Source organism: Nipponia nippon, unplaced genomic scaffold (assembly GCF_047370975.1).
Source record: "Nipponia nippon isolate SJK-2023a ecotype South Korea unplaced genomic scaffold, ASM4737097v1 scaffold_30, whole genome shotgun sequence".
Taxonomy (NCBI): Eukaryota; Metazoa; Chordata; class Aves; order Pelecaniformes; family Threskiornithidae; genus Nipponia; species Nipponia nippon.
In genome coordinates, this window is record NW_028262348.1 from 5,143,260 (window position 1) to 5,169,940 (window position 26,681).

Consider the following 26,681-nt stretch of genomic DNA (forward strand, 5'->3'; position numbering starts at 1 on the left):
GAGGTCCAGGGAAGGGGTTGTTCAGGGAAGGAGGAGGGTCATGGGAGAGGTTGCCCAGAGGAGGAGATGGTCCAGGGAAGGTGGTTCGGGGGGGAGGAGGGCTGGGGAGGAGGTGGCCCAGCAGAAGTTCTCCAAGGCAGGAGATCTCCAAGGGAAGATTGCCCAGGTGAGGAGGGCCAGGAAAGCAGGAAGATGAGAGGTGGCCCAGGGGTAGGTACCCATTGAAGGACGTTGTCCAGGAGAGACCAGGGAGCGATGAGATCCAGGGAGATGTCCCAGTGGAGGTTGGCCAAGGGAGAAGATGGCTGCCCAGGAGAGAAGGTCCAGGGAAGGAGAGACAGGAGAGGTGGCCCAGGGGGTGGGTGCCCAGGGAAGGAGTTTCTCTGGAGATAGTGGGAAGGAGATGGCCCAGGGGACATTGTCCGGGGCAGGAGGTGATGAAGAGTAGGTGGCCCAGGAGAGGAGACACAGGGGAGGTGGAGTAGGCTCCAGGCAGGGACTGTGGAGGTGGTTAGGGGAAGCCCGGGGCAGGCTGAGACTGGCCAGCCGCTGCGGTGTTGCCAGGTGACAGGCACACACACCACTGCCTGTCCTGCCGGCTGTCCTGCCTGCTGTCCTGCCTGCCACAGCCCAGCTCAGCCAGGTGAGCACAGGTTGGGGCTGGGGTGGGGGACCCCAGCACCGGGACCTGCTCGGCCCATGCTGGCAGCCTGCCCGGTGGCAGGGAGGAGCCTCCCTGCCTGCTCTGGGTGCAGGCAGCGGGGTGCCGGGCACACAGCACCGGGGCCGAGGGCCTGGCAGCTCCTGGGTGCAGCAGGCGTGCTGGCATCTCGACTTTAATGAAAGGCAAACCTCTGTGCCCTGCAGTGCCTGCAAATCTACCCATCACCCCCGCAGTGTGGCCCTCAGCCTGGCACTGCCGCTCTGGGAGGTGGGTTCTTGGCATGTTCACTCTGAAGCCTAATGAGTTCACAGTGCCTTTTAGAGCATGTTACCCTCACCTTGTGTTGCAGGCCCAGGTGGCAGACATGGAGCGGGAGGAGGCTGGCTTCAAAGCCCAGAAACGCAGTAAGGCTCACGCTGTGCTTGGTGCTGCACCCAGGGCATGGGGGTGTCCGGCTCTCACCCAGTCCCAGACCAACACGCCCATGCTGCTGGGGATGCCACTCCGTAGCAGAGCAGTCTGCAAGCCCAGGGTGCAAGAAGCCAGGGCAGGTGCGTGCTGCCCTCCCTGCCTGTCCCCACAGGAGTGTCTGCCCAACACGGGGGATTTTGCCTCCCCAGGGCTTTGATACCTGCTGCTCTGTCCTGACCAGCAGCACCTCTTTCCTCCTCCTTGCAGACCTGGAGCCAGGGAAGCAGCTGGGGTTTGCAGGATCCTGGGCAAGGGAATGCTGGGACCATGGGCTGGACCCTGCTGATGCCCCGCTCAGCCAGGTGCGGGGCGCAGGGAGTGAGGGGTTCACAGCATGGGGCTGAGATGTGGGGGTGCAGTGGGACCACCCAGGGGATGGCGCAGCACCAACACCGCAGTTCTGCCATTTCCCACCCCTCCCGGTGCACTGAAGTTCCATGAACGCCGCTCAGCGGCAGTGCCCCATGCCCGCTCTCCCCTTGCAGAGGCACAGCGCGGGCACGCGGGGCACCGGCAGCAGTGGAGCTGGTGACATCTCTCCTGACACCTTCCTTGATGGGTCCTGGATGGCTGGTGAGTGGGGACAGGGCATTTCGGTGCTTTCTCAGCTCTGCTTTGCCCACCCCCCCCAGCATGCCAGGCCCAAACCCTCCTGCAGAGCCATGCCTCGCTGGGGACTAGCAGATGTGCTGATGCTCAGGCAGAGGATTTTGCAGCTACTGCTATTTAAATAAAACAACAGCGCACCACAGAGACCAAAATAGCAAGTGCTAGGAGAGCAAAATTGTACTCTGGGAACCTGGCGCTGCAACACAACTGTTGTTGGAGGGGCTTTTGCAAAGGGCAGTTTGGGACCGGGACTCTCCCATCAGGCAGTGGCTTCCCGTTTTCCCTGACAGAGGAGCTAACAGCATCCCACCCCTGTGCCCTGCTGCCCCGGCAAGCCTTGGCACTGCGCCCACTGCTGAACTGTGCTGCCATGGTGGAGCCTAGGAGCATCTGTCAGGGCGAAAAATTGCCCTGGATTGGGAAAAAAAAAAATAAGGATGATATTGTGGCTTTTTCTTTTGGAAGCCGCTGAGGCTGAGGATCTTGCTGGAGAGTGTGGGATGCCTTCAGTGTTTGAGCTTAGGCGTGCGCCAAATGCACCGGGTGAGAACAGGCATTGCCGGCATCTCCAAGCTGGGTCAGATCCAGCCAGATGGGATGGCTCCTTCCCATCCCTGCCTGGGTGTAGAGGAGGCTCAGAGCTCTCTGCTCTCCCACGCAGAGCTGGAAGAGCACCGTGTCGGGTGTCCCCGGCGTGACACCAGCCCTGTCCCACGGGAGGAGTTCTGCTGGGGGCTGGCTCAGCTCCTTGGCTCCCAGCCCAGCCCGGGGCACCGGAGCAGCTCCAGCTCTATCTGCACGGAGGACTTCGCTGCCAGGTTTTGGGAGGACATGGTGGAACCCCTGCTGTTCTCCGAGGAGGAGCAAGATGAACCCGCTGGGGATGTCCGTACTGAGGGAGATGATCCTGGGCAGGATGAGTCCTTGTTCCCTGCAGGGAGAAGACTGGATGTCCAGCGACTGTCGGCGGTGGAACTGGGCAGATGTCCCTTGCAGGGCATGTCTCCACCTCTGATGCGGAGGGAGAGCCTGGAGTCTCTGGGAGAGAGGATATCCAGATTGAGCCAAAGTGATGCTTTGGGGATGGCCTGGGGCTCCCCCCGGCCTGCCCCCTCTGTGCAGCCAGCCCTGGGCCGGGAGGACTCTCCCCACCGGGGTCCATGCTCTGGGGAAGACCTGCTGGCCATTGCCTTGTGTGGTGAAGACCCGGCTGCTGGGTGTCCCTGGCGACCTCCAGGCACCTCTGCTGGCAGGAGCAGGGCTGGGACAAGGAGGGGCTCTCCCAATGGTGGTTTGCCAGGGGCCAGCGGTGCCAGGACCAGCAAGTCCTTGGGGCTGAGACAGCAGGAGCCATCAGCTCTCCAGGGATGCCGTGGAGGGGATGTCACCCTTGCTGTGGATGATGTGGAGAGGGAAGGAGCAGGCAGCAGGCAGAGGAGAGCTCCCTGCCTGGCTCACCGTGAGTCTGGGCTGGCCCTGGGGTGCTGGGGCAATGCCGGAGGAGGATGGAGGACCGGGACCAAGCAGGGGGAAGGGGCATGGCTGGGCCAGGGACCCTCTCTCTGGGCAGGTGCAGCGAGCGGCATGCAGGGCACTGTGGCAGGGACCAGCCCCAGTTGCTCATGGGGTTTGTCTGTGGTGTGCAGGGTCCCCCCACCAAAATGCCATTTTTTCTTGCAGGTACCAACGCAGCGGCAGGACTCCCTGGGCAATGCGGAACCAGGGCAGATGTGTCACCCTGCCCGGGAGGAGCGGCTGAGTCCTGGTGGCAGCAGCGGGGACATACCCACAAGGTATGTCCCTGGGCTGGCCATGCCCTGCCGTGGAGCACAGTGGGGTGGGTGTTTCTGCTGCCAAGGGGACAGCCCTGGCTCTGGCAGGATGCACCAGGTGCTCAGCGATGGGAGAGGGGATGGCTCCTGGCCCCACTCTCGGCCAGGGTGTGGAGAGCAGAGGGCATGTGGCTGAGAGACCAAGCCTGGCCCCAGTTCTTGGGTCCCACGTGGCGGCCATGGAAAAGCATGGGGAAAGGAGCAAATGCATTTGTAACCCTGCTCCTGGCTGCCAGCATGCAGCGGGGCAGCCGGTGTCGCTGCGATGGTCCCTGCAGAGGAGCCGGGAAGGGACACGAGAGCTGGGATCCGGTACAAAGGGGACTCAGAGCAAAGGTGACAGAGCCAGGTATGCTGGGGGCTTCCAGGGATGGATCCTGCACTAAGAGCGGAAGATGGCACTGGAAGCCCAAGAGGGTCCTGGGCCCCTGGGTGCTGGGTGGGCATCCTGTGGGGTCTCAGCCTGCGGAGCCGGGGAGCGGTGCAGACGGGGACGTGGGTGATGGTGTCCCTGCCACAGGGCTGGCCTGGCGCTGCTGGCACACACCAAGGATGCCTGCCGTCGGGACCCAACGGACCTGGAGAGGATGGTGAGATGACCTCGAGACGACCAGAGTGGGTCTGGCCAGGCACAGCCATGGGTGGCAGGGACAGGCTGGGGGGGGGGGTCTTCAGGTCCCAGGTCCCTGGTCCCAGGGTGCCCTTGGTGGGCTGGGGGACAGCAGGCTGTAGGGGGCTGTGCTGGCCACAGCCATGGGCTCTGCTTTGGGAGGGAAAAGCAGTGCTGCTCCTGTGCATGATGCAAGGGCCAGAGCTGGCTCCTGGAAGAGACAAAGATGTGGGAGGTGGAAAAGAGGGGGATTTTCCAGACTCAGCAGGGGCAGAGAGCCTGTGCAGACTGCCGGAAGGGGCTGGAGAAGGAGAAAAGGAAAACATCGGCTTTGCAAGAAGAGAAACTGGAGCTACAGAAGGTCAGTACCCTCCCAGTTTTCCAGTGGGGCCAGGATCACACTGGAGGGACCTTGGAAAGGAGGACATCACATCTCCTGTCAGAGGCTAAGCCCCTTATCCAGGCATGCGCATGGGAAGTGTTTGGTGCTGCCCAAATTCCTAAAGAGCCAAACTAAATTTATTTGCAGGATGGTTTTGCTGAGGGTCTGGAGCTTTTAAGAGAAGAATTTGTTGGGAAAACCACTCTTATGGCTGTACACAGACTGGGGTTATTGGTCTGCAGGTCAGAAGGTCCCTGGAGAGTCCCAGCAGAGGCAGGGAGAGCAGGCATCCCGGGTGCAGGCAGGGGGAGCAAGCAGGGCTTGATGCTAGGGTGGCAATCCCCATGCTGATGACACTTCCCCACCAAAGATCAGCTCTTGCCAGGGGTCATCAAGCCCTGTGCTGGAGCAGGCTGAGGTGGTGCCACCCTGGCCAAGAGGGACTCGGGCATCCTGCATGGAGACTGCCCTTGGAAAGAGCTTTCCTGGACCTGGAGGGTAGGTGTGGGCTGCTGAAAGGGGTGACATGACCCCAGCTTCTCTTACAGAGGCTCCGGGAGCTGGAGCATTGTACCCGCTCCCTCCTGCGGCACAGGCAGGAAGCCCTGGACCAGCTCTGCGTGCTGCTCCAGAAGGAGAAGGTGGATGCCCTTTGGCAGCTGCAGGAGGCCCTGGAGCAGGTTGGGGAAGGGAGAAGGGAATGGATGGGGATATGGGATAACTCCAGCTCAGTGCCCAGGGGCTGAGTTAACACGGAGACTCCTCTGGGCAGGGGGCAGCTGCCAGGGCACACCATGGCTGGTCAGATCCAGCCACAGCAAACCTGCCGGCTCTGCTCAGCTGGCCGGGGGCTGTGGCTCATGCAGGGAGGGGGAACAGCACTGGGGAGCACAGCAGCCCAGATGTTCTGCTCCCCTGAGGTCACCCAGGTGTTTTGCCCTGCCCACAAAAGGGGCTGCGCAGGGACAGTGGGGTCTGCTGGGCAGCAAGGGGGCTAGGTCTGTGCACTGAGCTGGGCATGCTCTGGGAGGGCAGAGGAGATGTCCTTGCTTGACCTGCTCATGCCCTGGGTGTACAAGGTGGCTCCAGGTCTTCCCTAGAAGCCCTGACCTGGCTGCAAGGTCAAGAGTTTTTATACAAGAGGCTGAGCAGACTTGGGGGGGGCAGATCTGGGTGATGCAGGTGCTTCTCTGATCCATCTCTCTCCCGGTGGCTGCTCCCCCAGGAAACGGTTGGCAGGAGCACCCATCTGCGAGCGCAGCTGCAGCACCTCCTGAGCCACCCATGCAGGCAGGCATCCCCACGGCAGCTGGTGGTGCTGGGCGCTCCCCAGCCGCAAGGACCACCTCAGTGTGCCCATGCCGGCAGAACCCCCTCCCTGACAACGCCACAGGGCAGGGCCCTTTGCCAGCAGTGGTCGGGTGAGTCCCATAACCGCAGGGTGCTTTACACTTCAGCAGGATGCCGCTTGCCCAGCATGGCCGACGTGGGCTCCTGTGCCCCGCATCCCTGGGGCATCCTTTGTGGAGGAGCCACTCAGTGCCTTCAGGCATACCAGCTCTTCCTCTCCGTCCGTAGCCCATCTCCCCCAGCTTGTCTCTGCTCTCCCCCAGCCATGCGCTCTATGTCCTGCGTGGCCTCCGAGAGCAAATCCAGCATCACCTCAGGGAGCTGCGGAGGGAGGAGGGAGCCCAGGGGCTCACCAGCAGGAGAGAGAAGGTGATTTGAGAAAAGGGATGGGAAGGAGGCTCTCACCCTGCACAGCCGGGGAGCCAGGGTGAGCTTTGACTGATGATGTCTGACCCAGACAGCAGCCCTGGTTCCTCAGGCTGTGCCCTCTGCCTGTGCTGCATGGCTGGGGGCTCAGGGCTGGGGGCTTTTGGCAACTCTCTTACCCATCCATCACCTTAGCTGGGGCACTGCTGGGCTGCCAGCCCCATGGAGAAACCCCACAGTGGCCAAGGGCTCGGCATTGGGCTGGGGACGGCAGCTGCCAGGCTCCAGCCTGTGGTCCTGCACCCTCTGCCTGCGTCAGGCAGCGCCCGCTCCTTGGACGAGAGCAGTGAGGAATCTGGGAAAGCTCTTCCCTCTCCTCGACCAGCTGCAAAGCCCACGGCCCCTCTCTGCAGCCGTGAAGTAGATGGGATCCATGACGGTATCAGCCCTTGGAAGAATCCAGATTCCTCATCCTTGGAGCCTGCATCTTGGAGCAGGGGGCAGTGGGATGTCTGCTAGAGAGTGGCCCTTCTCCAGCCACGCGTAAACCCCTTATGTGGGCTGCAAGTGAGTGGGGCTGCCTGTGTTTCTGTCCACATGCAGGAGCACAAGCAGAGGCAGCAGTAACAGCAGCTTTGCATGGAGAAGGCAGCAGCTCTGGTAGCCCTGGAAGAGCAGCTGATCCAGGTGAATCCTTCAGGTCCTGCTCCAAATCTCCCCCTGGCCCTTGCAAGGCAGGGTGGGGGGTTCAGGGGCTTCTGGTGGCTGTTTTCAGGAGGGGCTGCTCTGGCTGGGGTTGCAGAGACCCATGGGGATCTCCAGCTCACTCCGAGAGGCTGCATGGGCCAGCACTGTCCTGTGAAGCGTGCATCACGTCTCCCCCGATGAAATGGAAAGCAGATGCTTGTCCAGCCACACGGTGCCATTGTCCCATGTGCCCATGGCTGGTCTCTGATGCAGGCTCTGGGGATACCAGCCATGAGGAGGCAGGGACGTGCATGTGGGACCCTCCTGCCCCTTCCAAACCCAAAGTGATGCTTGCCTCTCTTGTGCACAGAGACGGAGCAAGCATCTACACCTCTGTCCCACCTCCTCCCTGTCCATGAGCACTGTGCCCAGCCTCCGACAGCATGGCTGTGGTTCCCTGGGGCTCCTGCACCATCTCCAGCACTGTGTGCAGGAGCTGCAGCTGGAGAAGACACACCACACGGGCAGTCTGGGGAACCTTACTGCCCTGGGAGGAGAGCTGGGCCCCACAGCAAGAGAGGAGGTATGGGGCAGCCTGGGACAAAGGACTCAACTTCTGCCACAGCCTCACCCAAGCAAGAGGTGCAGAGCTCCACCACAGAGCATGCCTGGTGGGAATAGCCCTACAGCGGGGTTAGGACACCAGGGGTTTGTCTCTAACTTAGAGGCCTTGGGCAGATCCCATCACCAACATAAATCTGTGTGTCATGGAGTCAGAGTCAGTGGGAGCACTGATTCTGGGACAGGTGCAGGCAGAAATATTTAATGAAAAAAACAACAGGGAATTGTTCTGTTTAGATGCTTTCATTTAATTTTGAAAAGGAAAAAACTATTTCTCAGTCTCTACACATCTCATTGGAGAGAATGCTGGTTTTAATTTGCAGGAGAATATCCAAGGAGAGTTTCTCCATGTCTAAGGGGGAAAATGAGAATTTCTTGCAGTGCTTTATTACTAGACCTCCTTCCAGGGGAAGGGAGGGGATGATAATTGAAGTATCTGTATGCTTTTTTTCCAATTAAAATAAAAGTGTTTGTCATTATGTTTTTCTGCAATGTTTGATTAGGGAGGTTTCTGAAATTACTTACAATGCACAGCCAGTCCCTTGCTGAAGTTATTGCACTATTTTTTTCCCTTTAAGTTTCATAAAGATAACTGTGGTGCAGGTTACATTTTTTCTGCAGAGCTTCTAATTAAAACCCGAATGTGTTCCATGGCTTCAAGGTTCCATGAATGTCTTTCTTTGCAAATAGTGGGCTGAGCTTCCTGGTCATATGAATGATACTAAGAAAGATACAGCTGATCCTTTAGCAGAAGACTGATGCAGAAATGGCTCCCAAATCTCTGAATGATTACAGCAATGTTTTCATCACTGGGACTTCCACCTGTGGGGTTCCCTGTCTGAGTCTCAGTCCTTCTCACTTTGTTATGTGCATGAAGGTTTTGGTTCTGGAGGAGGCTGAAGACATAGTAAGTGGAAGATCAGCCATGGTTAACTTTGCTTTACTGATGGACTTTCATAACAGAGCTTGCTGGTTCTTCAACAATTCATGGAAACATTGGGTTTTGTTTGTCACCATCTGCTTCTCTGACAAGGGCTGGGAGGAGTTGGGGATGACGGATGGAAATGGTGAAGGATGACTAAGAGGGTTTGAGCTTGCATGGTAAAAATTGTTGGAAGGGGGTGTGAATTTGCAGTGTGCTCAGGGGAGATTCAGAGCTCAGATATTCCATTCCTGGCTTTGGAGGACCTGTTGGTGTAAAGAAACAGCTCTGGAAAAATGGAGATTCATACACCCTTTGCTCACATTTTTTTTATCTCTAAATTATCCCATGTCCAAAGTCAAGCTGCTGCTGTGTTTCATGCACAACAAAGTCTATTCCAGGTGCTGGAACAGGGACACTGTAATAGAAACAAGGAAAACATTTTGCATTCACCAGTTTCCTTTTGGCAACTGAGGAATAATGGAAATTATACGATGTTCCTCCATGTATGGCTTAACTCCATCTTATTCCCAAACTACTGCAATACAGTTTCTCATCTCAGCTGTTGCAGTCCAGCTGCCATTCAGAGGCAGATGCAGAGCAATAGGAAAATCAAAGCACGCAGCAGGTTAGGACAAGGTCCTTCTCTCCCTGGAGCTGGCTCCTGTGCTCTCAGGCTGCGGCTAGCGGTCGCTGGCTGGGCTAGAGATGAACCCTCTTTGCCCTTCCACCCATTTTTTATGGATTTATTTATAGACCAGTGAAGATGTTTGCTCAGCATATTGGGACTGCTCAGAAAGTGATATAAGCCTGCACAGAATGAGAAGAAAACAGAAGTGCTGTTCCTTCCCTGCTGTGTGCTGCAAGAAAGGTCTTCAGATGGAGGAACCTGTAACACCCTCTGTTATCACAGGTGCGTTGGTCCCCAAGTTGTATCCCACATTGCAGTGATATTGCCTGGCTGGACAGCACCTCCTCCCTCCTACCATCTTTTTTTTTCATTCCCCACTGCTCAGCATAAGCTGAAGCATCTGTTTCTGACTTTGCTTATTTTTCTTGTTGTTTTGCAACTTGGGATGAAGCCATGCCTCTGTTGTCTCAGTGTCTCATGCAGTGACTCTGCATTTGCTCTTGCCAATCTGTTCCCACGTCTCCCACGATCTCTGCTGCAGAAACACCTGGATTCTTGTTTCAGCCTAGCAGGTGAAGAAGCAGCATGGAAGATGGGGGGACTCAGCAACAAAATCACCCCGGAAATGTTTTGAGCCATGCCAAAAGCTTTGCTCACCAGTCACTGCTTCTGCAGCAGCAGAGAGATCCCTGGGGAGAGATCCCCAGCCATGCGGCTATGTGAGATGAGCTTTGCCAGTGCTCAGCACTCAGTGGTTGCTGGAGGATGCTCTTGCAGAAGCCCTCCAAATGCCAGGAGAGGAGAAAAGATTCAGCCGCAGCCTGCAGCTCCTCCAGCATCACCATGTTCACCAGGGAAAAAAAAACCCAAAGAAGAGCTTCAGCTGGATCAGAGATAGCATCTGCTTGGCTACAGTCAAACCAATGTTTCTGAAAAAAAGAGAAGGTTCTCCACAGAAGAACATTTCATGTTTAGTAGTAGGACTTGGACTTCTACATTGTCGGGTCACTGTACAGAGATATCCTCTCTTATAGCACAGATTAAATGATTTTTTTTTTTTTGGATCTACCTGCTTCCATGGACTCTTCCACACAATTCAAGATTTTCAAGGTTAGTCCTGAAGAATCAGGTGAGTCATGGTCTGATGGGGACTCATCTGATCGTTGGGTTTGGGGAACAGCTGCTCCGTCAATGCAGCATGTTCCTGTGGATGTGTAATGCAGAGAAAGTATTAATGCGGTTTTCCTGGACACATCTCCACCCATAATTTGTCATATAGAGGGGCCTCTTTCTCCCTTTGGCTTTGGAGGGGGCCATGGGTTATGAGATCAGGTTGAGGGGTGAGGTGGCTCTTCTTGAGAGGCCTCAGACGTTTTCTCCTTGATCTTCATCTTTCCTCTGGAGTTGTTGCAGGTGATCACCACTGTGGTATCCCTGTCTGCAAGGGTTTGCCAGGTGCTGTGGGGGCAAAGCAACACAGAAAGCTCCTCTTTAAGCCAACAGTGACAATGTCCTTTTTGCTTTTGGGCTTGCACTGCATGTGTAAACTGAGGCAGGAGGATGCCGCGGGGTTAGGACTGGAAGGGATGGGGATGAAAAGGGCTTATGGGCTGTGTGTGCCTGAAGGAGCAGGGATGGTGGTGCGGTGCACTATGGGGTGCATGATCTGGGCACAGGGCCCTGGGTGCTAGGTGCAGGGTGTCAGGTTCTGTGGTGCAATGTCCCAGGGGCTGGGTGCACTGTCTGGGTGCACAGTCTCAGCTGGTAGGGTGCAGGGTACCAGATGCTGGTGCCTGGGTGCAGGATCTGGGTGCAGGGTCCCGGTTGCCATGTGCAGGATCGCACATGCTGGGGTGCACAGTACTGGCGTGCAAAGTGCTGGGGTGCAGGGCCCTGGCTGCTGTGCGCAGAGACTGAGTGCAAGGCTCTGGGTGCATGGTCCTGGGTGCAGAGACCTGGTGCAGGGTGCTGGGCCCGCATTCATGGTGCAGGGTGCTGGCTGCAATGTTGTGGGTGCAAAGCCCTGAGCTGCATGTACATGGGGAACAGCCTGTGCTGTTCAGAGAACAGACCTGAGCCTGGGGGAGGGGGCCCTCCCTCCCATACACATGTATTCTGTGTGAATTCATCACCTCCCTGCTGAACCAGGCAGCACCTTCTAAGCTGTTATTAAGTGCAAATGCTGTTATTCTAGTTTTAATACACAGGTGTTGATGGTTCAGCTCAAATGACCCTTGCCTGGGAGTTCCCTACTCTGGTCTCATTCCTGCTGAAATGGTTTCATCTGGTTGGAGGCTGCCTGTAGCCGTGATAACTTGCAATTATTTCACAGGAAAAAAACTTGAAAACTATGTGACCTAATTGACGTCTCTTTATTTTTGATTGGTATTTGATTCTGAAGTGGGACTTCTTTTAAATGGAAACTGAGCTGGGAGTACTTTTGTGATAAAGTTTTACATGAAGACTTAGCACTCTGTCCCATAGAAGTGTTGGGCTTTTGGAGTCAATTTAATGCATGCCTGGGAGAAGCCTTTAAAGAATGGTGTGAAGCAGTGGATGAAGCTAGACCGTAGTGCTTTTGTCTTTTGAAATATTCATACATTCATTTTTTTTTCCATTTTTCACATTTTTTTTTTAAATGCTGCTGTGCAGGTGGAAACCTGCTCAGCACGGACTCCTGCAGCTCCTTCTCTGGCTGGGTGAAGGCTGATGCTGTCTGCATTGCCTTTGCTGCTTTGTGTGCTGAAGCAAGTCGTATTGTTTTGCTTTGGAGCCATCCAGAGGATTGTAGGGAGAAGATGCTTTGCTGTCAAAGACCAGGAAGAATAGCTGAGTGTGGGAGCTGGTGTGTCACCATACACTTTCCAGGCAGCCCTGAAGCTGGGCTATTCTGTTCATGCAATGCTGATAGCTCCCCATACTGATGTCTGCCTTGTTTTCATGGCTTGCAGAGGCAAGTTCTGACCTAGAGCTTAAGAAACAGACCAGTTGTTCCTGTTCACCATGCTCAGGGTGCTTGGTTTCTCTTTCATGTCCCTGTAACATTTGAGGATGATGTTGGCAGCTTCTTGGAGGAGAGGAATGGGTTGGAAGATGTCAGAAGGAAGAGTCAGAGCATGGCTGAGCTCATGCTGCTCTTTGATTTTCATGGTTTTGTACCTCCTCTTCTAAGTAGGAAAAAAACGTTTGCTCTGGGAATAAAGCTGGGAATGTGTCGTGGTTTAATCCCATCCAGCAACTAAGCACCGCACAGCCGCTTGCTCACTGCCCCCACCCTGGTGGGACTGAGGAGAGAATTGGAAGGCTGAAAGTCAGAAAACTCATGAGTTGAGGTAAGAACAGTTTAATAATTGAAGTAAAATAAAATAGAATAGTAGTAATAGTAGTAATAATAATCTAATAATACAATAATAATATACAAAGCAAGTGATACACTATGCAATTGCTCACTACCCACCAACCGATGCTCAGCACGTCCCTGAGCAGCAATTGCTGCCTCCTGGCCAGCTCTCCCCAGTTTATATACTGGGCATGACATCGTATGATGTGGAATAGCCCTTGGGCCAGTCTGGGTCAGCTGTCCTGGCCGTGTCCCCTCCCAGCTTCTTGTGCACCGGGCAGAGCATGGGAAGCTGAAAAGTCCTTGACCAGTGTAAGCACTGCTCAGCAACAACTAAAACATCCGTGTGTTATCAGCATTGCTCTTGTCCTGAATCCAAAACACAGCACTATACCAGCTACTACAAAGAAAACAAACTCTATCCCAGCTGAAACCAGGACAGAATGAAATGGGGCCAGCAGCCTCCTCCACAGAAAGATCCTGAGATAAACCCTGAATGTCATCTGTCCTCCAGACTGAAAACAATAGTCCTGGGAAGGTGAGCCAGGCAAACCCTCAAGGCAAGGGGGACTCCTCCAGCAAGCCCCTGAACACTGCTTCTCACCAGAGCAGGGACTCTGTGAAGGTACAGGGGGTTAACCTTTGCTGTGTGGCTGGGAAATGCCTTCTCTGCAGTTTTCCACAGAGAAGCCCCACGACTGCAGCAGCTGGGGAGAGGAGGGGATGGGGAAAATGTTTGTTCCGACTTGCATTTATTAATGCTCAGAGGATTGTCATGCAGGAGAACTGGCAGGCACGAGGTCGTAGGAGATGTGTGTCTGGGAACGTGCTTCCATAGCCATCATTGGGTGCAAAGCCGGGAAACCCTGCGATGTCCCAGTGCTGTATTCAACTCCTGTGTGAAGGATTAAAAGTACCTGCCAGCTGAGTTTCAAAATGGCTTTAAAACTAAATGGTAAAAAGGGAGTCTCTGAAATTTTGGGAAATAGTACTGTGCATTAGTGCTTTCCTGACCCATTTAAAAGATGCTGGGGCTTGGCCAATTCCTGCAGACCAGTGCTGGTGTTGCTGCTGATTAAGATTTTGCTAACCACAAGCACGCACGTGCTTTGTTGCCTCCCAGACCGTATTTGTGCAGCCAAAATGAGGTGTAGGTGCTGTGGCTGAAGTCAGAGTGAGCGTGTTGCTATACAGCTAAAAGGCAGAGCCCTTCTGCTGTGCATGTATCTTTGGTGTGTGTTTGTCTCCAGCATCACAAGTAAATAACAGTGTTACTCTCTGCAATGTGGAGTTTACTCCGCAGGAAAGAGATCATTTACAACCGGGGAGAAAAAAATGTCAAAGTTGACACCTACCGATATGCAGGGAAATGATGAATCGCCTTAAAATGCTCAGTAATTCCCTTTACTCCTACATCACAGGTCACAGTCCACTCATTTGTTACCAGAGCTGTTCAGTCTGCAAGAGAGTAACTTATCAGTGAGATTTAACTGTGCTGACGGTTGTCCTGTAGGCCTGTTGGGATATATTTTTCACTGCAGAGATGAGCATCTGAGATGATAGATCTGCAGCAGTCCTACACCTCTCCTGCCCCGCGCAGCATTTTCTTGCACAAAAGGAAGCAGTGGCTGCCATGCCACAGTCAAGGCTGTGCTCCAGAGGCAGCTTCTCCGCAGCCTTTGCAAAAGGGATGCTGGGTTACAATGGCTGATGGTCTTCATGGGCAGACAGAGTTCCCCCTGTTTGCTGGAACACACCATGGAAATGTGACTTATAGCAGCAGGATACACCCCTGTACCCTGGGGGACTGCAAGGGACCTGTTAGGACATGACACAGCTTGAAGTGCAGATGCTCATATCCCTGACAGTCTGAAATGGCTGATCAGTTTTGCACCTGGTTTTCCTGGGCTGGAGGAGATGTGCAGCTCTCTTGAGCTGCTGGGAGCAGAGGCGATGTGCCCCAGCCTGGGCTCCCACTTGACAGCAACCATGAGGCTCTTTCCTTGGCTTTCAGTGAGAAGCAAAAATGCCGAGGAGAGATCTGTGGGAGAAGCTGCATTGTGTGCGAGAGATACTAGGAGGGACAGACTTTGTGATTTCAACTGGTGTCATTAAAAAAAACCATAAAACTTGATGCTTCTGTCTTGACTCATGCTTGGAAGGTCTACCAGGCAGCGCAGCTTTGGGATAGAAAAGGAAGCTTGAAAGCATCTGGTGCAAAATGTGTCCCTATTGAAGGGAATGCAAGAATTTGAAAGCAGAAGATGTTATTTTTAATTTACCATAACCAAAGTCCTGATGAAATCTGGATGAAATGCCTGGAGCCAATGCTCTGTGCCAGAAATGATGAGCTGTCATGTAGGAAAAACAAAAAAAAAAGATGTGTTGTTTATAAAGAATCTAGAAAGTTCCGATGAAGCAACATGTGACTCATAATGCTATAGAAAATGCCCTCTGTAACAAAATATCACCTGACAATATCTATTTGATAGTATTTTGTGCACTTGTAACCTTGATCTCATCAAGGATAAGACAACATGAGCACCATGGGGCTGTGTGCTTAAAGCTGGGGATTCCAGCCCTATTGGACCCTTCACCGTACAGACTTGGCTGACATTTTTGATAATATAATATATTTATGTAAATGTTTCCAAAGCTGCCGCACATTGAAACCTGCTCCGCGCAAAGAGCATGGATCAGAAAGGCGCTCGCTGCCAGGACCAGCACTGGCACTGAATTCTTATTGGCGCATGAAGATGTCTGCATTATGAAGAAGATGTAAGGAGGAGCTTTCAGAAATAAAATGGTCTGGCTAACAAAAAGTCTTTTCTTCAGGAGAAGTTGTTTATCAGAAATTGCTGTAGAAAACCTGCTAGGAATGAAAGCCCTCTATTTAAAAATCCCTGCGTGAAAGCGGCTCATCACTCACTCCTGGCACCTGCCACAGAATCGCATCAAAATTTCCTTTTTGTGGCATAACTCATTTTAATCAGGTAGGGATTTGACCTGGTAATTTCTTTTGTGCTCTTTATGCTGCCAGTCTTTCTTTGGTGATCCAAGAAGGGTTCTGGGCTGCCTGTGAATTGCCCAGGGTTGCTACGTGGTTTCCACATGCTCTGTTGTGAGCCAAAAATTTAAACCTTGCTGCCAGATGAAAAGAGCAATATAAGAAAACACACACCACAAACATTCACCTCTGCATTATATATAAAGAGGAAATAAAAGCATGAGGGAGAAGCCCTGTAGCACAAGGAGAACCCCAAGGAAAACTGGTATTTGTAATCAGGGAAGCTAATTCCAGCAGTTGTCAGCTCTCACTATTTTTACCATTTTAATGGTGATCGTGAGTGTGTGGATCCAGCTTTTAGCCTTGCCTTGGATGCTTGGGACTCCTCCTTATATATGAGTAAATATTTTTCTATTTAAAAAAAACAACAGTAAGCTTCCATTTCTCATGGTGGCAGGGAAAACTTGAGCTAAGCAAAGCCTAGCAGGACTCCAGATCTCAGCCATTTTTTTAAGGCAAGCTTTTTTGGTTTTGTTTGCTTTTGAAAACTGGAGGTTTAAAAGGAAAAGACTTTCATATTTGCACATAGTAAAAATACCAGGTAGAGATGTGATCTCTTAAACCATGTGCTCCTACAAGGATTTTGGGACCAGCTTTATCTTTCCCCCGGTTGAAGGTTTGAACGTCAGACGACAGGTCAGTTCAGACGATGGTTCAGCTCAGGTTAACCAGACTGCTGCAGGACGTGCCAGAGCATTCTTCATCTATTTGGCTTTTCTCTGCTTAAAAACCTCTTTGGGACAGGATAGCTCTTACTACTACAGACCTTGGACAGGCAGCAACAATCCTACAGCTATATTTACAAGTACAGAACTTTCTGCTCAACCATATTGCTTCTTCTAACTGGGATCCAGTACTTCCTTCATTTTTCCCATGGTCTAGCAATGCACTGGACTTCCCCTGTTAGTGCTAAAAGGGTAGATTTTGCAGAGATGCAGGGATGGCTGCTGTAGGTCTCATGCTCTGCAAGCATGCACATGCTACACTTAGTTATCTTTGTTTTCTCTACCGTTCCCTCTCATTCAGATTGCCTGGGAAGTAACTTACGGGGGTTATAAAAGGTTGCTCTAATATAGCCCATATATATTTATAATTTGCCTGGCTATTTTACAATCTGCTGTACTAACGTGGTCTTTGCAAGGACTGCAAATTTCAGTTCTCTCTCACAAGCTTTTCCCCCCTCCAATAAACAAAGGCAGCAGAAAAGAAAAAAAACCAAATCTCTATTTCTACAGACAAAAACTGTTAAGTGTTTTTCAACATTATCATTAGTTTGTAAACTTTTGCTATGTCATAGAATAGAATCTTAGAATTGTTTACATTGGAAGAGACCTATAAATCATCAAGTCCAACCATTAACCCAGCACTGCCAAGCCCACCACTAAACCATGTCCCTAAGCACCACGTCTACCCATCTTTTAAATACCTCCAGGGATGGAGACTCAACCACTTCCCTGGGCAGCCTGTGCCAGTGCCTGACTACCGTTTCAGTGAAGAAGTTTTAACTAATATCCAACCTAAACCTCCCCTGGCGCAGCTGGAGGCCGTTTCCTCTTGTCCTATCGCTTCTTACTGGGGAAGAGACCGACCCCCACCTCGTTACAACCTCCTTTCAAGTAGCTGGAGAGAGCAATAAGGTCTCCCCTCAGCCTCCTCTTCTCCAGATTAAACAACACCAGTTCCCTCATCTGCTCCTTGTATGACCTGTTCTCTAGACCCTTCACCAGCCTCGCTGCCCTGCTCTGGCCACGCTCCAGCCCCTCCATGTCCTTCTTGGGGCGAGGGGCCCAACACTGAACACAGCACTCAAGGTGCGGCCTCACCAGTGCTGAATGTTGCTACCGTGTGTTAGCCAACAGCTAGATAACTGTGCGTGGATGCGAGTGATTAAGTTAAAAGTTTTCATTCTTGTGTTTTTCTTTAGGTTTTTGGAGTGTTTCTTTGCAGGACTGTGCTGAACTCTATCATCTCCCTCAGCAGCCAAGGTTATCCTACTTAAAGGTGTGTTACCCCAGAAATTACAGTCTCTAAATCACCAGCTGCCTGTGACACTCCAGCTATTTTCAACTTAAAACTGCAGTTCACGGCCAGCCAAAAGAAGAAAATGGGAGAAAACAGGAAAGAAGGACTGTGCATAGTCTGCATCGGTCTCAGAACTGAAATACACCTCCAGAGAGCTGAGATTAAAACCACAGAGATTCCCAGTCCCGAAACCTCTGCTTCTGGGCCTGGGAGTGAGACACAGTGTCCTAGAAAATCCTGAGCTCCTGGAAATGGTGATGTAGGACATGCAATTCGAAGTAAATATTGATTTGTATCTGAATACAATTTCGAAAATGTATACAAAAATAGCAGTCAGAGATGCTGAGTATCCTTGATAGTAATAAGGGAATATGGAAGGTATCGGGGGACTCTTATACCAAGCAAAGAATGTGTGGCCTGAAACAGAAATGGTTATCTCCATCCACTAATATAACAAAGCAAAATATAACATAATATAACAAAATTAATAAATCTCCTATATTAAAATACACATTGATATAACACAATAACAGAATAATAGAATATATATACAGGTTTGTGTAGGTCAGGAAGAAGCTCTGACATATCTGCATATTTGGAGAATATGCAGAGAGAAGGGGGAGGTTTCTGCCTGGCAGACTGGGGAGGCTGGCTGAAGGCCTTGCGACTGGCTATCTGCAAGTATGAGGAATGCAGAGCATGCTTTGTGAGGAAAAAAGAAGGGACTCTCGTAACTGAGTTGGTAAAATGGGCACATTGAATATGAAGGCTTGGGACCTTTCGTGGGAGCTCCCCAGTCCTACTGCCTGTGGTGGCCTTGAGCCTCCCAGCAGGTGAAGCTGAAGATTCTCCCCACCTCATGTTTGGATGAAGTGAACTGAGGCCAGATTGATATTTGAAATTTGATATTTTCTGCTGTTGTCAGAGCCATCCAGCCGCAGCAGTGCTGCTTAGCTGGAAGATCACTTGCCTTCTCGTTGAGTGATTTTGTATGTTTTTATGGAAAGTGCTCACCCATTAGAGATATTTACTTAGGCAGAGCATCTCCTAATGCCTGGAGATTGCAGATACTCATGGTTCATGGCTGATGTATTTGCTTTGTGCTGACTAAATTCCCCTCTCTGAGAAATGCAGAGGAATTGGTGGCATCCTCATTTCAGGTGGGCTGTTCTCATCTTTTCTGAAAAGGAGACAGCCGTTGCAGCAGGATTATCATGTCCCAGCCATGTTAGAGACTCCTGCATAATTGGTGGTGTTTGTCACAAGGGAAGTTCTGGCCTCATCCTTCTGCAGGAATTGCAGGTGAGGGTAATTAGCTAGAAATATTGCACAGGCATGTGGGAAATTACTCACCGTAAGTGCCTGCATCCCTTGCAGGCTGTTAGCCAGAGCTCTGTGCTTTCTCCTGGTGCTTAATAGATGCCGTTTGGATCTTCTTGCGTAGCGGTGGGCAGGTGTGTATTAACACAAAAAGAGCTGGGCCACGGATACCATCGTTGCCAGTCAAAGCATGTGCTAAGAACACCATGGAGACCCTGGGGTGACGTGAAAAGGACTTACAGCAAGCTAGAGGGAGCTGAATAGGAACAGATTGCAAAAATGGAAAACCTGAGCCAGGTAGCAAAAGGCTGAAGTCCTTCTCAGCCAAGCTTGGGGCTGGACCTGCACCACTGGCTGCCTGGAGGTGCTGGACCTGGCCAGCATTGGTCTGAGGGCTGGCCAAAGATCATAGAATTGTCAAGGTTGGAAAAGACCCTTAAGATCATCAAGTCCAACTGTTAAGAACGGTTGGTTAAGATGAAGGGTACAAGGCATTGAGTGGGGTGGGCAAAGACATTTATAAGGCTGGAATTGAAGGCTGCATAGCCAGCGATGGGTACGAGTCTGACCTGTCCAAGATGGGGCTCAGAAGTGAAAAAGCTGCTGTCATGGACGAACGTTACTGCACCAGGTTCTCATCCAGCATCCCTCAGCAGAAGCTTTAGTCCCAGAGGGTCAGAGCATCCATACAGACCAGCCAGGAGACTGGGAGGAAGGGTGTCTGCTTGTCTGCAGTGACCTCCTGGGCTCTTGGACTGAGAAAAAGAGAACAAGAGGACCAGCCAACCTAGGGAATGGAGGATAAGAGTGCTTAATTTTATATATTGCATATATTTGCCTCCTGCTCATTAATTCTTAAGTCATGCTGGATAATCAGAGCCATTTGGGGCTGTAGTAAAGACTCCCATCATTTGTGTGGATTACAGGTAGTGGCTAATTGAAGATATATTTACTTTATGCTGATATAGTCTGGTGCTCTTGCTGTTTTCGGGGGTGGCAGTTAATTTTAGTCACATTTGATTATAGCAGTTTCCTGGGAAGTGCCACGTAAGCAGACAATTTCTGCTTATGAGAAATACCCGCAGCTCCTAGTCAGCACTGTCTAAATAAAAATGTACCTGCCTTATGTTAATTAACTAATTCCACTATTCCTGAGCAATACTGGTTAATCAGCCATATTCCTTTGACTAACTCCAGCCAATCAATAAATGTGGAGCATGGTGATTTTATGGATGTACATTTACAATCTGCTGACTAATTTCTATGATTCTGAGACAATATCAACCTGTAAAAGACATTATTTTCTCCTGGTTAGTTATCAGGGTCATACAATAATACACTGTGCAGTAGTGCTTAACTAAAGGCATATGTGCTGTCTACTGCCTAGTTCCAATAATTTCTGTAGGATGCTACTTAATCAGCAGCATTTTTTGCCTGTACTGTCTCCTGCTGTTTCTAGGGTGTTTCTGATGATCTGGGTGAGCTGTAGATATTCCCTTGTTTTAACACATTTAGTTACTAAACACCACTGAAAATAGCAAGTAGCAAAGAGTATTTTGCTCACAGAGGGTAACTCCTTTCGAGGGAGGCTCTGGTGGTGAAGAGACTTACTTTTGTCATGGCAAAAACTCCCACCAGACCTTGAGAAACCCACATTGTCAAGAGCGTGTTTTTTTGTTTGTTTTTCTTTCCATTACTCTGGCTGACATGACCGGTTCCCACCATCCCTGAAGAGCACTGCTTCGTCAGGTACGTATTTTGTTCATAAAGCATAATTGGATCATTTGCAGGGAACAGCTGGTAATGCTGTTAAGCAGGGCTAGGCTTGTCTTATGGTGATTAATTGTCAAAATTTCTAGGTAATTAGATTTATTAGATTCATTTTGCACTTACGCCAAACAATTCCCATTATTATTTATGACTGGGGCACTGGCAGTCAATTGGTGGCATATTTGTCTCAAGCTGCTTCGTTCCCATTCTCCACAGATGACGTCACCTAATTGGAGGTGATTCATGCACATGGTGAGTAATCCCCCCCCCCCCCCCCCCCCCCCTTTCCCAGGGAAATGGGAGATAATGATGGTTGATCAGGAGCAGATTTGTCGTTGGCTGATTAATTCCTACCATCCCTAAGAATTGCAGCCAATGCCTCTTAATATACCCACTCATAAGGATACGGTTGTGCTTGGAAAACAGTTTTGTTGTATGCTGGTTGACTACCATGAAGGCAGGGCGTGCTGGAGGGACCAGCGACTTTCTGCAAGGGTGAATTACTCCGAGGCAACTGCAGGCTGTGGAAATATGTGTAATTTCTGGCGATGAATGCCATCACCTCTATAGGGGGTTAGGATATGTGTTTTTTACTCTGGATAAGGCACTCTCCTTATTCCTGGCAATTTTGAGCCATGAGAATGACAATGAGCCACACTTATCTTGTAGTGGCAAGTTCTCAGCTTTCTAATGAATTTCAGTGAAGTAATTTTTTTCTAGGGTCATGCCCTTGTCCTAGTGCGTTGTGGGTAACAGCAGCTGAGCAGAGGCATCTGTGGTTTTAACAGAGGTTTCCCATCAATCCTAGACTGATAAAAGGTGTTTTCCTAATAATTTCCACCATCCCTGAGGAAGTGACAGTAATTAACAGAACACGTTTGATTTATGCCAATTAAGTCTAGCTGGGTGTTGGAGATCACCAGCCAACAAGAGCTCTTCTGCTCACTTTGCTAACATACCCCAATTCTTGCAGAAGCACGGTCTTACATCAGTGAATGTTCTCATATATATTTTAATTCCCACACCCTCTAGAATAAGCTGGTTAATCTGAAGCAATCTTGCTGACCAGACCGCATTAACCCCAGGAAACTGCTAGTGGTGATGGACAAATGGAGTCTTCCCTGTGCTGCTGTTGGCAGTTCCCCACATCCCTGGAGGAAGCTGAAGAGCTGGAAAACGTTTCCTGGCAGAGCCCTGCCCAGCTGGTCCCTCAGGGCTCTGGGAAACAGTGGATGTTCAGAGCTGTTCTTCTTTTTACAGATTTCTTCCCAGTTTTTCTGGAAAAAATGGAGTTATCACTAACCTTTGGTGATGGGCTGCGCCTCCTGTCCTTCCTAGGGAGCTGTGGGAAGCTAGGCCTACTCAGAGTTGTCTTATTCTTCTAACTATTGCAAATGCTGCATTGTTTTCTTTAATAACCCCCAAGAAGCTTTGAGAAAAGCAAAGCACTCGTCCTCCATGCCAATTGCTAATGAACAGCAAACCCTGCCCATTCCCATCAACAGATATCCCACCAAAAGACTGTCCAAAACGCTCGAAGGTCATCTGCATGCCTGCCTGGAGCATGTTTTGCATTTTCTCATGTGCCGTGATGACCTTCAGCAAGCAGGGTTTTAAAACCGAGCCTCTGGACAGAGGGATCCTCCATGCTGGGTATGGTCATTCCTGCCTGGAGAATTGTGTGAAGGGTGTGGGGCTGTTTATGGCTTTCCCCCATCAGGAATGCCATTGTTTCATCCCTTGTGAAAACAGAATAGCGGGGAAAAAAAAGAAAAAAACCTCACCCACCCAAGTGGGAGCAAAGAAATCCTGTTGCCACTTGGGTGACAGGATAAAATAGATAGAAATTTAAGGAAAAAAAAGAAAAGAAAATTGAGAGGATGCCGCTGCCATGTTGTTCCGCTGGAGGAATCACATGAAAAAAAGATCAAAAATGATGGGAAAGAAATGAGAAAAACAAGAAACAATATATACTACCATTTTGCCCATCAGGGGAAAAACAATAAGAAATGAGATAAAGGCTGTCACTGACCTGCTCTGCTTAAGGAACATGACACAAAGGGAGTAGCAGTGCAGGGAAAATGCTCTGCTTTCTGACCCCAGTGAGAAGAAATGGGGAAAAAAAATCCCTTTGCTTTGCACCAAAGAGAAAGTGAAGTAAAGAAGGGGAAAAAATCTGGAAACTTAAAAAGTCTAACATGCTTCACTTAAAGAAATCAGAAAGTATGAAGAAGGTGAGGAAGAAAAACCAGAGAATCAATTAGGAAAAATGTGGAAATAAGAAAAAAAAATACATTTTATGGAATCTGATCATTTAGCGAAAAACAAGAACATGGGACAAAATAAGGAAAAGTAATAAAGATTTTTTTCATTAGCTATGAAAGACATTAAGATAATCCAGGGAAAAGAGATGCTGAATAGAAGCAAATATTAAGTCCTTTTGACCAGAACACGGAACTGTCAGTAAATGGAGAAGAAAGAAAGAAATAAATGGAGAGGCACTACCTGGCCTTCCAGGAAAAAGCGGAGAAACATCACCATCTTCCACACCAGTGGGTGAGGTAATGAAAGCTGCATATGGCTCCCCTTCTTCTTGTGATATAAACGAACAAAAAAAAAACCAAAATGAGGAAAAAATAACAGGAGGTTAATGAGAATTCAGTGCTCGGGGGGGGGGGGTGGGGTGGGGAAATGACTAGAAAAATCGAAAACAGAAAATTAAGAAAATATAATTAAGAATCACCCCTTGATTAAAAATGATCCATTTCCCCTCATACGTGGGACCAGCTTCAGGTGCCAACACTCCCAGTGCAAACATGTCAGGGACTTGGGCAGGGAAAGTAAGGCACATAATGATCCCATCACCACAAAACTGCCCTGTACCTTACACCCCTTCTGATGGGAGGGCTGTTGCGGGGGGGGAGGGGCAATAAAGATGGATCAGCCCATAGAAGAAGGTGTGTAGGGCACTGGTTTAGGAAGGCAAATGCCCCGGGACCTCCTGGCCTCCTACATTTGTAGGCTCTCCTCCCCATGCCCAAGAATGACAAGCACCTTTAACACTCGCAACTCCTCACTTGGCTATTTATACTGCTAATTCTCTGATTTCTCTTAAACCTGCTTGAAAGCAGTTCACGTTTAATGGTTTCAACTCTGAAAGACTGTAAACAGAAGGTTCCTGGCCATAAAAGCTCTTTGGATCTCAAGAGAATGAGAATAATGGTTGCTATCAAATGCTGAGCCTTATCGCTTAATATTCCAATGCGTTAACTACTTTTCCCGTTCTTTCAGAAACTTTAATAAAACGTTTAAATGATTTTTCAACGGTTGTTTTTATGACAGGCAAAAGCCAGTAATAACCTGACATGCAACATATTTCATGCTTGCGCTGCGAGAAGGACTTCTTTTACCCCGCTCCGCATCGCAATTCAAACTTGCCTTTACAGAATGAAAATGGCCCCTTAGTTTGCAGATAACAGCCTCTCTCTGCTCAGTAACTCCTGATTTGTGTAAGTGTTACTGCTACGGAAATCTTGCACAACTCCTTGGGTGATAAAAATCCTGCTCTTGCTTTGGCACTTCTGCAATCAAAACTCACCCTGTTTGCTCCATAGGACCAGCGATGGGAAGAGGGATCCTGCTCTTTTGCACTGCTGCTGAGCTCAGAGGATACTTTTGCTCTTCCTGGAGAATTTCTGATGCTTGCTGTACCGAAGGACAGTAAATCGTAGCTTCTGCCACGTTGTCTCAAAATTGTGGATAGTCAACAGAAGATATAGCTGTGAAATGGCCACCATTCCATGACGGTGTAGTCTGAGCGTGGGCGTTTAACCGAGGGGCTCCAATATAATGCTGCAGGGAAAAACACTTAGTGCACTGCTGATTTGTAGTAGCTGCCAGAAGAAAACACTTTCTTTTCTTTTTTATTTAAAATCCAATTACCTGCAGGAGATACATATGGAAATATGCAGAATATTGGAATTATGCAGAGAGCTCACTTTAATTAGAACTATGAAAAATATGGCAATCAGGCAAGCAGTAAGAAAATCTCCGCAGTCACTGAACCCAGCACTGCGTCGCCATTTGCAGATACAGAGTCCAAAATAAAGCCACAGACAGAGGGTATATGCCCAGGACAGTGTCCTGTGGCCTTTTACTTCCTGTCGCCACGCACACAAGAGCCATCTTGTCTAATATTAGTGTGCTAAAAGCAAGCTTGGAGTTAAAAGTGGGCATCCAGTCTCTTTGCAATTAGCAGATATAGACCTGTTGCATCAGACATTGTGGGAAGGAACTCTTCTCACCCCAAAGTGGAAGCTCTCCCTTTTAGATGATACCCATTAGAGAGAAATCCCACTCTGGTGACTCTTGCAAGCCAATAAACTCAAGCTACCTCTGCAGACATGCTCTCACCCACTAGATGGCAAGTTTGCTCTGCACAACGCGAAGTCCATACTCGGCGCTGCTCATCTGCAGAGCGCTCAGAAAATTGCCAATGCATTATAAAAAGACAGCAGGTCCTATTTACCTAGAGACTTAAAAGGATTGTTCTCCTGCAAAACTGACAAGATATAGAGCAGCAGAGCAGCATCAAGCCTATAAGCCAAAGAGGCAAATCTAGGAGCAGCTGGGCTTTGCTTTAGACGGCCACATCAGGCTGCAGGTTAGCAAGGAGGGACGTACATCTTCCTTCTGGGACAACTGACTGTACAGTCCAATACGAAGCCAGGGCTGAGTGCATCTCAAATGTACCAGCCTTCCTTTCCCTTAGAAGACTGCTGTTTCCAAAGCACTGCCCTTTAGTTCTATATCATCACCTGATGGTTGCGAACAGACTAACCTCTGCAAGAGCATGAAGATGTAACATCGAGAAATGACACCTGCCAGGGTTGAAATCCCACAGGACCCTTACCACATGCCCCATATAAGGTATATGGGCATACAGAGGCTGTTTTTACCTGACTCAGTCATATGCTTGGAGTCAAAGCAACCAGCTGGGAGGGGAAGTTTTACAAAACTCTTCATGGTCCCCATTTGTAAAGCAGATGGAAACAGTTTCTCTGTGGCAGGACCAACCCCTTCCAGCAGCACATGGCATTTCTCCCTCCTGTGCACCTGGACTGCCGCGTCCGAGGAAACCAATGGGGCTGGAAAAGTCATGCATTAAATACTCAGGTAGTGAATCATAGTCATCCTTGACACTCGTCGTGTGCTTGCGAGGCTCTGCACAGAGCACTCTCCAAGGAGAAACTGGAGGCTGCTTAATCCCCTAGAGCAGGGGGACGAAAGCATTAAAAAAGCAGTCGCAGACTTTTTATGTGGTGACATGGTGACCAGAATGGTAATGCAGTGGGAACTTATTCTCATACGTAGGAATTGCTTATAATAGAGAAGCAAATCCAGTTTTTGCTAGCTACAAGTTACACTGAACAGTTCAAAGCCTAACTGAAATATTTGAAGAGGCTGTAATTGAATTAGAGCCGTTGGAGAAAAGCTGCAGCTCTGAGCTGTGAGGGGCTGGGGAGGAATTTGCAGCCTTGGGCCAGGTGGAGGAAGATTTCAGCAGCACAGCTGAGGCTGTTGCAGGAGGAGGAGAGGAGAGATAACATGGAGCTGCCTGGCAGAAAACAAGGTGATGCGCTTGTCACCAGACATTGCTGAAGGAATGGAACAGCAATGCTGGCATGGCCAAATTGACCCTGGGAAACAGCCACCACCAACGCAGACACAGATGAAGGGATGCATCCTGCTTCTGGTGGTGACAAGGTGGGAGCTGGCAGTCCTGATGAGGACTTTTTGTCGTATGACACCAGTGGAGTGAGTTTGGGCACGAGGTGGGAGAAAAAGCTATAGTGCAGCTGATTTGGAGGCTGCTTGATTCCTTGGTGTTTAGTGAGGCGTTTCCAAGGTCAGCCCCTTGGACCAAGGCAGGTTCTTATGGCTGGTGATGGGGGCACCACATTTTGCAGGATTGGAACAAGGGATGAGAAAAGGCGAGAGGAGGAGGAAGGTTCCTA

At 50.1% G+C, this 26,681-nt stretch overlaps 1 protein-coding gene across 5 annotated transcripts; it reads left to right on the plus strand.

The window, feature by feature from the left end:
• The first annotated feature begins 121 nt into the window (after positions 1-121).
• On the plus strand, positions 122-7,955 carry LOC148054417 (uncharacterized). 5 transcript variants are annotated; one of them, XM_087768814.1, is made up of 11 exons: positions 122-1,215; positions 1,343-1,437; positions 1,621-1,708; positions 2,406-3,203; positions 3,425-3,537; positions 3,813-3,925; positions 4,097-4,166; positions 4,446-4,547; positions 5,117-5,248; positions 5,794-6,287; positions 6,480-7,013. In XM_087768814.1, the coding sequence occupies exons 1-11, from the start codon at positions 840-842 to the stop codon at positions 6,706-6,708; spliced, it is 2,610 nt and encodes an 869-aa protein (XP_087624940.1). In that variant the 5' UTR covers positions 122-839; the 3' UTR covers positions 6,709-7,013. The 5 variants fall into 5 exon arrangements, 4 of the variants coding, with proteins under 4 accessions (XP_087624940.1, XP_087624941.1, XP_087624942.1 ...); XM_087768815.1 differs by lacking the exon at positions 3,813-3,925 and adding an exon at positions 7,060-7,295 and having other exon boundaries at positions 2,406-3,537; positions 5,794-5,989; positions 6,888-6,971; XM_087768816.1 differs by lacking the exon at positions 3,813-3,925 and adding an exon at positions 7,060-7,194 and having other exon boundaries at positions 4,097-4,547; positions 5,794-5,989; positions 6,888-6,971.
• Positions 7,956-26,681: the final 18,726 nt, after the last annotated feature.

Bases quoted from the DNA above. Each gene is read 5' to 3' on its own strand.
- LOC148054417 (XM_087768813.1), top strand. From the start codon at position 840: ATGAAAGGCAAACCTCTGTGCCCTGCAGTGCCTGCAAATCTACCCATC. The intron at 5,249-5,793 runs GTTGGGGAAGGG...CTGCTCCCCCAG, and splicing joins TGCAGGAGGCCCTGGAGCAG to GAAACGGTTGGCAGGAGCAC. The intron at 5,990-6,887 runs GTGAGTCCCATA...GTCCACATGCAG, and splicing joins CCTTTGCCAGCAGTGGTCGG to GAGCACAAGCAGAGGCAGCA.